This window comes from Oculina patagonica, unplaced genomic scaffold (assembly GCF_052425735.1).
Source record: "Oculina patagonica isolate OP01 unplaced genomic scaffold, crgOcupat unplaced11, whole genome shotgun sequence".
Taxonomy (NCBI): domain Eukaryota; kingdom Metazoa; phylum Cnidaria; class Anthozoa; order Scleractinia; family Oculinidae; genus Oculina; species Oculina patagonica.
In genome coordinates this window covers 1-13,102 of record NW_027557083.1, presented here as the reverse complement: position 1 = coordinate 13,102, position 13,102 = coordinate 1, and the positions used below count along the sequence as shown (strand labels likewise).

The 13,102-nt window shown below is 39.5% G+C and overlaps 1 protein-coding gene across 1 annotated transcript; it reads left to right on the top strand.

The window, feature by feature from the left end:
• Positions 1–751: 751 nt before the first annotated feature.
• On the top strand, positions 752–10,758 carry LOC144639598 (caspase-7-like). Its single transcript, XM_078498883.1, has 4 exons — positions 752–843; positions 2,207–2,323; positions 2,426–3,039; positions 9,560–10,758. The coding sequence occupies exons 2-4, from the start codon at positions 2,269–2,271 to the stop codon at positions 9,725–9,727; spliced, it is 837 nt and encodes a 278-aa protein (XP_078355009.1). The 5' UTR covers positions 752–843; positions 2,207–2,268; the 3' UTR covers positions 9,728–10,758.
• The last annotated feature ends 2,344 nt before the right edge of the window (positions 10,759–13,102 follow it).

Sequence of the window (13,102 nt, the reverse complement as noted above, 5' to 3'; positions counted from 1 at the left end):
GCAACGCTAGGGCGGGCACATAGCCGCAACACTAGGGTGGGCACACAGCCACACCCCTTTCAGGCACATCGCTGCAACACTAGGGCGGGCACATAGCCGCAACACTAGGGCGGACACATAGCTGCAACACTAGGGTGGGCACACAGCCACACCCCTTGCGGGCACACAGCCGCATCACTTGGGTGGGGACATAGCCGCAACACTAGGGTGGGCACACAGCCACATCACTAGGGCGGGCACACAGCCGCAACACTAGGGTGCGGAACAACAAAAACCTGTTGCGCAGCGGACGAGTCCAGAGAATTGTCCGGTTCTTCTTGAAGCCGAAGCAACCACAGCGGCAGGATTATTCGTTGAACGGTCAGCGCTATCAGCTCCGGCCACTTCATCGTTGCGAACGGTCAAAAGACGCGACTGGTCAGCCATGGTGTCTCGAGATGTAGTCCCCGCGACTTGTTAGCTTAAATGACACAGATGCATAACATTAAGCGGTTTACATAATGACAATGACGTCATCGCGAGGGGTCATGAATATTCCATGAGATTTGAGTAGCCTCCTTGACCTTACGTGTGTACCAGTGAGGGTCACGATCAAAAACCTTGATTTAGTTCCAAATAAAAAGATCTGAGAGATGCCCCGTTTCGTAAGCGCGTTCGGACAATGTGGAGTTTTGCGTAGTATAGTAACACCGTCATGTGCATGCTACGTACAAACGTACACAAGTTAAAGAGCTGCATTTCTTTCAGAGCTCGAGCAGCAGTCCTCGCATGAAACACAAAGGCTTCAAGGAAAATGCGCACAGCTTGAGCAGGAAAATATTGAGCTCCTGGACAGACTTAAAGGTAAGCTTTAAAAAAAATAGTAACCTTGGCGTCCGAGAGCGACATCGAAGAGAGTATGTTAAGTAATATATCAAACACGATAGACAGTATTTCACGAGATATATTAAACACGAGCAACGGTGTTTCATCGAGATATCTAAACACCGAGAAGAGAGCTGAAAATACGACGCGCAGCGATGTATTTTTGACGAAATTCGAGTTGTTTGGATAGCCGATGAAACACTGTCTGGAGTGTTTGATGTATGTTCTTATCAAAGCAAAAACCAAAGAGTTAACGGATAAATAAAAATGTAAAAACTATGCTTATTAACACCGGGTATCCAAACCTCCTTCCCGGTTATGATTTCCTTTGTTTTAATATGATGAGTTATTGATAAGTTTTAGAAGAACGATTTAACCACAGAATAAATGAAAAATGAAGTTCCTCTTCTTCGTGCAAGACAAGTTATGAAATTTGATTTTAAATCAGTAAACCACAGCATTTGTTTTAAAATCATGTGTTTTGAAACTAACGTCTTTTATAAACATTACCGCAATAACAAACGATTTTTGGGGCACTCATTTTTAGAATCCAGTGAATATTTAGAGGAGGGAGGGGTGGCGCAAATAATGGAAGGGGGAGGAGGTCACTGATAATTAAGAAAATAGCAAAGGGGGTACTAAAAAGAAACATGCCCGCGGTGACTTTAAACACTTACAACCAAACGCCGCCCAATATTGCGAGTTTATCTAAAATTTATCTAGGAATAATTTGGTTGGATAGGCTGTTGTGTCGCGAACTTGACGTTACCATGGCAACGGCATTTTGACAGAGATGTTATCCCAAATTATAAATTTTTGAGTTCCTATTAATGAAAATTAACTTTAATGCAATTATTTGCACTGTTTTATTGATTTTGAGTACTTTTCAATCATTTTGGGCGGTTTTCTAAAGAATTGGGAATTTTTGACATCCAAGATGGCGGATCCAAGCTGGCGGCTGTTTTGATATCATGATGTACATTTCACGTGATGTGACGTCATCACCCCACGTGACGTTTATCAAAAGATAGACTTCTGAACATACTTTATAACTTCTAAGTTTCATTGTGATTGCTTTAATGTTCTGGAAGTTACGGAGGGATGGGGTCTGAAAAGATAAAAAAAATTCCATCTTAAGAGGAGGTTGACCGCAAACTGTTTGTTGTTAGGTGGTATAGAGTGCCAGTTGATGTCATTTTTATGCTTACTTCGAGTGAAATGCCACGCTTTACCAAACATTTGTCATAACAAGATCGCATTAGCAAACACTCGTCATTGCAAGCGTGCACTCGCAAATGTAAGTTCTCTACATAACTAATGAAGACCTTGATGAAATTTTCAGAGTCCGAGCGGCGCTACACGCTTGAAACGAGAGAACTTCAGAAGGAGGTCGTGAAGCTTCAAATGGAATGCAAGCAGCACAAGCAAGAAAAAGTGGTGCTTCAAAACAGATTTAGAGGTAGGCTATAAAATCAAGCAAATCAGCATTGTTACCTCGATAGCATTCACATTGTTACCTCGCCAGACATTTGCACCGGTTTCTTTTTGAATTTTCTTACAGATGTGACTGAGCTGGATCGATACAAAATGGAGGATCCTCCACGTGGAATTTGCCTTGTAATAAACAATGTCAACTTTTTAAACGAGCCGGATGAACTTCTGGGGAGCGAGATTGACGAAAAGGAGATAACAGCTCTATTCAGTGAAGAGCTCCACTTTAAAGTGGAAATCAGACGAAATCTCGGTGGTCAGGAAATTCTCAACACAGCCCGAGAATTCGCAGCGAAAGATCACAGCAAATACACGGTATTTGCATTCTTCATCATGTCGCATGGAGACGAAAAAGATGTCATTCAGGGCTTGGATGGTAGAAAAACCAGAGTGGAAGATTTGATGTTTGAGTTCACGCCGAAAAATTGTCCAACACTCGCGGACAAACCCAAACTGCTTTTCATTCAAGCGTGCAGAGGGCAAGGAATCGAACGAAGAGTGAATCGGCTTTCAGCATCGCCAGACTGGAGCATTGAGGGCGACACTATTGCCACAATGCAGTCTTCCGACTCTTCCCTCGCAAACGGCTTTTCTCCCCGAGAAGCTGATTTCCTGCTGGCATTCGCAACCGTACCAGGATACAAAGCCTGGCGAAGTAAGAATTCGGGCTCCTGGTTTGTCCAGGTATGTCCTGTAAATAGCCCCGAGTAGTTCAATTTCATTCTTAACTTCAGTGTTTAAATTTTACAGCATTTGTAACGCGCACGTATAGTACGATATCAGTTTGTTATTGCTCATTGTGTGGATATCAAACGTGTGTTATGTCCAAAATAAAAGTGTTGGATAGAACTGATTTTTAATGTAAACATGCCACGTGACATATGGCAGCTTAGGACATTTGTTAACTAACTACGTCACGGGGATTTTGCATATTTTTGGTCTAAACTTTTCTGGAATTAGTGGTATAGGTAACCTAACCCACGATAAAAAATTATCTTTGAACATCTAAAGGAAGGTATAACCTCAATAGAAATCAAACTACGGCTATAATGATCGATTTTGAGACGTTTTTTAATTCTTCAGTTGTGATCCATTTCCATCCTATCCATCCGCGGCCAAAGACGCTTGTTAACTGTTTCATTGCTCTATTATAGCAATTTTTAATAAAAATGGACTATTTTTTCTGTTTCCTACGACACAATATAAATTGTGCACAGCTGTACAAAACTCTGTTAAAATCCGTGACAAATCCCCTTTAAATGGGTACGAAAGGCGCAGGTACTACCTCTCTTCCACACACAAAAAAGTGCGCTTCTCTAACAATGCTAACGAATAATTGTCCCTAAACTTCTCTTATTTTTAATACATAGTCCTGTAAGTGCAACGGTCTTCTTCTGTCCCGTTTGGGTCGGTTAAGTGGCGGTTGTTTAAGGGGTTGTGTTCTTCTTGGCGGCTGGTTGTTTCTTACTGTAGCTGTTCCTGTTATTTTGTTTTCCTTGAGCGCTGGCTCCTCAGCAGGAATCACGAGGAAACGCCCCTTCTGGTCTGGTGTCTCGTTCGTTTAATAGTTGTAGAGTTCTCTTGCCGATCACAACAAGGTGCTAGTGACCGTCTGGGTATGGTCCGTCATTGTCTATAGATACTGATTTCAATGGTCAGGTTTCGATGTTTATTAATCACTTTGATAGGTTCTTCCCTGTTCTCTTTTGCAGCTTCTTAGGGAAACTAGTATTTTTCTTCAAACGTTGCTTGGTCTTGGTCAAGTCTTTCCTAATTAAGTTTCCCAAGCTGTGCCATAGCTTAAGGACGTTCGCGCTAATTGTTTATGCGCATCCCTACTGCGCACGTAATTCATGTCGCAACGTCATGCCACTTCATACTTTTAGCGTGCGCGCTGAGTAAAATTTCAAAGAACATATCGGGTGGGTTGCCGTTCCACGAGCTTCGCTTGCAATTTGCTCTCTTAAATGGTTGGTGACCCCTACTTTTTTCTTAACGGATCACTTTTGTTAATTAATATCTACATTTTGCGAGAAAATGAAAAAAAAATCCATCGAGTGGAAGTTTGATTTTTTTGTCACACTGACGGTTTGAATTCCGCATTTCAGCTTCACTTCACAACAGACAGCACACATATGAGCCATTAGGTTTATTTTGCATGTTTTCGGCCGAGCACCAGAATACAGTTTATAAATAATAATTAATAATAATTTTAATAATAATTTATACATTTATATAGAAAACCTATACCACACTACATACAGCCATGTAAAGTAAACAATATAACTCTACTTCATCCAGTAATCGCTATCACAGTGCATTACAGCAAAACAAATAACGAGAGCTGAGCAACCACTTACAAAGCATTGTGGTTAGAACGGTGGCCAGAAAAACCTGCCGTAAAATACCCCGTGGGGAAAAAATGACAGGAAACCTGGGTAGAAACCAGGCTCAAGCTCTCACAGCCCATTCTACGAGGCTATAAACATTTAAAAAACAAATTTAAAATTCTAGCGAGTTGGTGTCGGCCTAGAATGATTGCCCACGTGCAATACCAAGCTTAAATATTCACACACCATTACCCATGATGCTACTGCACTCAGGCCCAGGGCCTGTCGCTCTCGTGCCGCAGAAATATTCAATTTCCGGCTAATTCGTATTCACTCAATGGCCAGAAATTCCATATTTCAGCTTCACTTCACAACAGACAGCACACATATGAGCCATTAGGTTTATTTTGCATGTTTTCGGCCGAGCACCAGAATACAGTTTATAAATAAAACCTATAGAAGACAAAGAAAGGGCTTGAAAAATGAACTGACGAGGCTAAAAGCCTAAAGACTTGGAGACTGAAAGTCTAGAATTTATATCGTCTTTAACATAGCCATCCTTGGCTGAAACACTCTTCCATCTACCGTGCCTCTGAAAAACTCTTTCGGCCACCCCACTTTTAGCAGCTTGGAAGCCCCCCTGACCTAAACGAGTGAGTACCATAAATGGAAGGGTCAGGTACTACACTTTGTAAACTTTTGGCCAAACTATCCCTGAAAGTAGAATAACTAATCGATCTATCTTTGCTAACCAGCTTATAAGATGACTTGGTTTTGACCAACTGTCTGAAAATTAACTCATCCGAAAGAGGATCAATATTTAACCTACTCAAATACTCTTGAAGAATGAAAACGGGGCAGGTGCTACCCCCTGATTCAGCAATAATAACCTCATCCCCTTGCCTTAACTGATCCGTTTTACTCTTTTCAACCTTAATTATCATGTAGCCTTCACAAAACTTAATGTGATTCCTTCTTATCCTGGTGACCTCTTCAGATCTGAAAAAACCTGCGTAAGCAAGTACGTACAGACATACATTTCTAAGCTGAAGGGTATTGGACAAATCAGCACCATCAATAATGTCCTTTAGAATCTCAATAGTGAGAGGTTCCTTTCTATTACTCTTCCCAGTTCCTAAAATTCTTTTAGCCGCCTCACGTCCCCTGTTAACTAACGGATTATCCGTAGGGGACACACGACCCGCTGATTCGTGTGCCCACTTAATGCTATAAAACGCGGTGTCCACAGAACTACTTGATCTGGTGGACTCTAATACATGCTGTAGATAAACAGCCACATGAATAGGTTTAGCAGGAAAATAAGAGAGTTCGTGCTTGGTTAAGACGAATTCCTTGAATCTCTTGAACGCTCTGTCATACATGTTAATCGTCCCAGGGGCCCTCGCCGACAAAATAGACGTCTGAAGCCTGGAGCTAAGGGACTGTAAGTCTGGATCCTTAAAGGCCGCGTCTTTCCAGAGCCCTTCCTGAAAAATGTCTAAATAAGAGACATAAAACAAAACAAAATCAGAAGTAATAAAGTGACTTTATTTTAAATATTAATGAGAAATTTACATAATCGAAAAATAAACCACCTCTCGGTAACACATAGCAAAACAAACTGGGACCATGGAGTAACAACAGACTCCAATAAATGGGTTCCAAAGACCCTAACATTTGTGACATTTGGGGCAACTGCCACTGTCATTAGTACAAAAGCCTGAAAGGAAATTCCTCTCCGGTAAGCTAAAGCTAACGCGCAGAGCGACAACTGAGAAAGACAATTCTCTTGCACCAAACAAATTATTCTTAGCTTTGCCTCTAACAAATAGTTCCTTAAATTTCGGAAGTACAATCCAATCGTGAACAAAAATGTTCCAATGTCTACCATCGTTACACAGGAGAACCCAAAAATACGAAGATTTCCACATAGGAATAACAAGCGTTCCCTCCGCTTTACACGCTCTCAAATGACCAACTACTCTCGCGACTTGCGAAACAGGAGGTAGCAGCCAATTGTTCTCAAACTGCCAGTTTTGCAAAAAAGCATCTACAGCTTCAGTCCCTGGCTGAAAAAATCTAGAATTAAAGCGTAACAGTTTAGCATTATAACTACATGCAAATCTATCAATGGTGTGTGGCCCCCAACGAAAATCTAGCATTTGGAAAACGTCATCATTAATTGTATAATCGTCAAAATCAATAATCTTACTTAAATGGTCAGCGTAAGAATTTAAACTTCTAGGAATCCACTTCATTTCAAGTGAAATTCCAAAACTAACGCAAACATGAAAAATACGAAGCGCTATATCCTGAAGTTCAGTAACCTTGCTACCAGAGTGAACAATACTAACAACGTTCGCATTATCGGTCAGCCATGCAACCTGCTTTCCCAGAAGACTAGGAGCAAAACTAATTAAAGCTAATTCCACAGTTTTTAGCTCCCTCCATGTTGAACTCTTTCTCCCTTCAGTGGGAGACCAATTTTGTTGGAAAATTTTGCCCTCATTTTGAATAAAGGATCCGCATGCATGATCTGATGCATCAGAATAAACAAATTTGGTTGGTTGACACAAAGGCAACCAAGGAGAACGACAATTAAGGGAGTCAACATTTTGATTCCAAAAAAGTAACTCGTTACACGCATCCTTGGTTAATTCTACAGTAGAATTCCAAGACACTTTCGTATTTACAACACTATACAATGACCTTGTCATGATCCTTGTTACACCACCTACACAAGGTGTTAATGATATAATCTGGCCTACAACAGCAGCCAAATTTCTCACATTCACTGTCATACAACCTCCCGTGAGAATAGAATCAATACTTCCTTTTAACTTTGAAATTCTTTGTTCAGTAACAGAAATGAAACCTTCATTAGTGTCTAACACAGTACCAAGCCAGGTAATTTTCTGAACTGGTTCCCACAGGGACTTCTCTTCGTTTACAACAAAACCAAATTTAAGCAAATCAGCATTAACTGTCAAACTATTGATCTTTGCTTGAATTTTGTTAACACCACCTCCTTAACCGTCATCGAGAAAAATTACCATAGGTATGCCTTTACATCTCCATGAGGTCACGACAGGCTTTAACAACTTAGTAAACAAATAAGGTGCAGATGATAAACCAAACGGCAATACCGCAAACTGAAAAAACTTCGTTACTTCGTCACCAAAATCCCAGGCAAAAGTCAAAAACTTTCTGTGATCTGGAAAGATTTCTACATGGTGATAACCAGATTTAAGATCAAACTTAAACAAATAGAATCCTTTAGACATAACTTTGAGGGCCACTGAAAGATATTCACACTTAAACTTTTGCTTGAAAATGTACAAATTAACGTGCCTCAGATCTAAAATTAACCTCTTCTTGCCTGAAGACTGAATAGAAACTGAGAGAGGATTAATAATATCAGGTGGATCATCCAGGACCTCCACACATTTGTTCCTAAGAAGATCTAAAATAGCCTCGGAAACAAACTCTCTTTCCTTCAGTGCTGAACCATTATTAGGACTGACCTTGGGAGGTGGGAAATTGATGAACGGTATTTTGTAACCTTCGCGTATGACACTAACAACAAAACCCGAGGCACCAATTTTCTCCCATAATATTCGCGATAACACTTAGCTAGATTGCCACGAACTGAACATACTATAGACTGGCCCGAATCAAATTCACAACGTGTCAAAGATTTAATGGTAACAAAAGGCGATGAATAATCTGAAGCAAAAACATCATCCTCGAAAGCAGTACTTAAAGTATTAGAAACAACATTGGAAACAACTACACCTTGATCTTGTTCTTGCTCTTCGGCTAGTCATTGTCCCGCACGCGGCTTGGCAGTAAACAACGGACATTGCGCCCTCCAATGACCCGGCTTATTACAAGCGAAGCAGCAACCCGGCTTAGTTTGGTTCCTGAACTGGCCATCTATGGTAGGAATCGGCCTCATAGCAGATCCAGAATCTGTACTGGAAATGGTCGGGGCTGGCAGACTTCTAGACAGAAATTCCATTTTTTGAGCTTTCCTTTTTGCCGTACGACAGTTTCAAATGCGTTTTTCTAGGGTTTAGTTTTACAAAAAAGATGGCAAAACTAGAAATTATTATTTACGCAACAGACGCACTTCTACAAAATATGACTAATATCGTTAGCCTCTGTTTACTCATCTTCGATATTTTTAACTATAAACCCTGTAAACCATGCTGAATAACGTGCGCAAATTTTTCAAAATCAGGGTAGTTTTCTACACACTTCTCTCTGAAACGAAGTCGGTGACCCCAACTTTTTTTTGCATTTCTGACACAAGTAACTCATTATCTGACCGCAGCAAAAAAATTAAAGAAATCTATCGAGTAGAAAATTTTGGCGCGAACGTCCTTAACACGTCACTCTGTGGTGATGCACGCAGTAATATGTCCTTTCTTTCAAATGATAGCCCTTGTTTTGACATTTGGTGTCTACCTCTGAGTGACATCTATCTACAACTATTTTGAATCTAGGTGCTCCAAGCAGGGAGATTCTCGGTACCTATGTTGGACATACCTTGTTGGAACATAATTTTTGGGTACTTAATTACGCGATTTTGGATTATGGATACGGGAATTTATTTTCGCGATATGCCGAAAACGTACGTTAAAAACAATGCGAATATGTGAAAAAATGTCAAAAATACTTTCGCGGCTCTTTACTAGCGAAAATCGCGAAATTTAAGACCCGCGAAATTAAGTACCAATATATAAGGTATTTGATTTTTAATGTAAGCGAATAATGTGACATGAAGCAGCTTTTAATAATTCCTTAATGCTTAAGGAGGGCGCGGATACTACAGGGTCCAACTCTATTAAATTATGTTTCAATGTAATCAGGTATTGGTGGATGTCATCCGAAAGCACCACCGTCATCACCATTTGCTAGACATGCTGACGGTAGTTAACAAACAAGTGGCGGACATAGCAAATGACAATCCTGTCGCTGATCTTCCATTTCAAGTCCCAGCTCCTACTCATACTCTTAGAGCACAAGTGTTCCTGTAGAGGCCTGGGGAGACTCGATAAGACAGAGACTGTATGAAAAGTAACAATACCTGAACGTTAAAATATTGTTATCGCTAAACCAACAATGTAAATATTGTTTGTTGTTTGCCTTAAGTGCAAAACCAAATACATGTATTATGCAGTTTTATTCAGCGAATTGTCGATTGCCCAAATTTGGTTTAGGAGTTCCTCTGTACATGAAAGATGTCCTGTGATATATGATATAGTTTGCCATGTTTGGAATTAGAAGTGCACTTAAGAGGGCTCGTCCGACACCCTGCATATGAAAAGCGTTGTACCAACACAGTTCACGCACCTGTAAAAATGCAATTTGTTGACAGATTGTTGAATGTGGTTATATCTCTTTTTCTCTTTTGTATTGAAGTGTGTAAACCTTTTTTATTTTAACCCTTGCCCCCGCCTCGAACAGTCGTTTTTACTATAAGCGGTGCCAAGCAATTTTGTAACAATATCTGAAAAACAAATAAGTTCAAGTTTAAGAATGTTAAGAAATTTTCTTGCCTAATATTACGGAATATCGTCCTATTTTAGCCAAATCTGGCTATAGCCCTGTCGACTAAGTATTACGCGAATATTTTACACAATTTGCCGAATAATTGTAAACCATAGGATAGATGAAACCGAAAAAGTGTTTTAGACGAAGCCATGTTTTGGTGGATTTATATTTCAGGACATTTTAGGATAGTTTTACGAAGAAAGCTCGCCATGTAACTAAGGGAAGGTGCCTCGGTGTTGTATAAGAGTGATAAAAGAGATGTATAATTAATTAATTAATTAATTAATTAATTAATTAATAACTCATGGAAATAGACCTAAAAACAGTAGTAAATTGTTAAAATACCAACGAGGTGATAATGTATAGACTAAGCCAAGCATAAAAGCGGAGCTCCACAGCGATATATTTCTTTTGAGCGCGTTGCCGACAATAACTTTAAGATATCATATTATTGTTTATTGCAAACAAGAAAATACTGCAAATGCATGGCTATTTCTCTTTTATTTCATTTGAATATTTCTGCGAAATCTAATTCCGCGAAACTTTAACGCACTGCAATTTTTACGCCCACTGTAAGGCAGGAATTTTTTTGGGGAGTAAAACCCTCTGCTCGAATTATTTTTTATTTTTATTATTTTGTTGTTGATCATTTGATAAATATTTTAAATATTTTAAATAATTTTTATTCATAGGTTTAATACTTAATGACCGTTTTTGATCATTATATTGTTAAAAAATATTGACAATGGCTAAAAGAAAATACCATTTATTGTTATTTTATACCATGTTATGCTGTTCAGTTTTCTTCATCCTATACACTTGTAATGATCAACAGCAATTTACAGTGGAACCCCGTTAAAGGGACTATGTCACGGCTAAGTTAATCTTATGTTATTAAATTTTGCCAAATATTAGCTACGAAACTTAATGTTTGCAAAGAAATTAATTCTTTGATACTAAATGAGAAAACCATAGCTTCCTTGCAGCGAAATGTGTCTCCCGGGCGTCATAAATTAATGTTACAAGCAGACAAGATTAACTTTGAAAACTGTTCCGCCGGACCATATTTCAAAAGCCCACATCGGAATCCGTTTCAATCTTCGACACTTTTGGGCATCTGTACCTTCTTTTGCATTTGGTGTGTTATTTAAATATTTCTTCACTGTTTTAAGAGATTATTTTATACATTTAAACGAATTTGGTGGTCATTTCCTATGCCTAAGTTTGGCTAAAATCCGTGACACGGTCCCTTTAATACGTATCCTATTGTCATTTAAATCTTATCTACTTCCTTAACGTTGTTTCGTTATTGTTTCCTTTTATAAATATATTTCTTGTTAGAGCATTGAGATTTTTTAATGTAATGCGCTAGAAATAAATTATTATTATTTAAACGTTTCCTATAAAGTTTCCTCTGAACTTCTGACAAGATAAACTGAACTAGAGTTCCCTTATTCACTTGTACTCTCGAAATAAAGTCCGTAAAGCAAGGTTGACGATGTACGAGTTTGTCAGTCGGGACACGGAAAAGTGTCCGTTGTCCCGTATTAACGGGTGTCCGTAACAAGCTAGCGGGTTAATTTAAGAGAAAGTATATGAGGTTTTCGTCGGGACAAACGGTACTGTCCGTAATAACGGGGTGTCCGTATTAACGGGGTGTCCGTATTAAGCGGGTGCCCGTAAAGCGGGTATATCGAATGTCTCGCAAACGCAATGCTTATACCCAAGTCAACTGAAGTCAATTAAAGACACCGCATTTGAAACCCGAGGATTTGCCTTTGACTTGTCCTTCTTGTGAACCTTTTATTTCGTTAAGCAAATCACGTGGTATTTTACCTTAGTATCGATATGGAAGAAAAATGCCGTCGTATCGGTGTCGTCTTGGAAAACTGGTATCGGCCCAGCTATACTAGTCTGCGTTGCAGCCGGACGTGTCACAGAATCATCGTTATACCGGCGGACAATATCGGCGGTTTAGACTGTCTGCAACACAGGCTAAGCTATACCCCCATTCCCTAGAAAAAAGGTCACAGAAAACTTTGTTGTCCCACGCGATCTTGCCACCGTCAATTTTTTCGTAAAAACAATTGGTTATTAAGAAGTAAACGAGAGAAATCAAACCTATATTCTAAGACATTGCCCTCTTTCTCTCTTTTGGCCCGTTTAGCCTATACGGGCGTTTTTTTCACCTTCCCCTGGGAACCACTCGGAGTTTACCCCCGCAGCGGAGCTTAGCGGAGTTTGCCCCCGCAGACAAAAATTCCTAGGTACGGCCCTGCCGACATGACTTTTTCTCGCAGTGATTCGTTTAGTGGCTATCACAACACTAGTCACCTATCAAAACAAACGGCTACTCTCCTTGTTTTGACACGTGATCACAAAACATTCCATCGGTGGAAACAGGACGACATGGTTCGTGTTTGCGAAGAAAACATTAACTATGGAACAAGGTAAGATCATTATAATCGAGCTACACTAACATTCGACGAAATTCATTTACAACAACATCGATCTAACCAGCAGAATATCGACCGTTCTATATTCTAATAACGAAAAGTAGATGACGCATTTGGTATTGTTTACAAAAGCCGGAACTTGTGGTTTTACTTTTACTTTTAACTGACAATTACAGACGTATTGATTTCCTCCATTGTATACAATAACTGCATTAAAATGCATGACGACAACATTACCGTCAGTTAAATCAGGAAATGAACCTCAAAATAAAATTAACTAAGGAATAAAAACATTAGAGATAACAATGATGAAACGAATTGGGACGAATAGGAAAGACCAACTTTTAAACTCATAATTCATAAAATTGGCCTAAAATTAGGGTAAAGTAAAGCTGAATTTTT

Coding starts and splice junctions, on each gene's coding strand:
- LOC144639598 (XM_078498883.1), top strand. CDS start 2,269: ATGGAATGCAAGCAGCACAAGCAAGAAAAAGTGGTGCTTCAAAACAGA. Junction 2,324..2,425: donor GCTTCAAAACAGATTTAGAG/GTAGGCTATAAA, acceptor ATTTTCTTACAG/ATGTGACTGAGCTGGATCGA. Junction 3,040..9,559: donor CGGGCTCCTGGTTTGTCCAG/GTATGTCCTGTA, acceptor CAATGTAATCAG/GTATTGGTGGATGTCATCCG.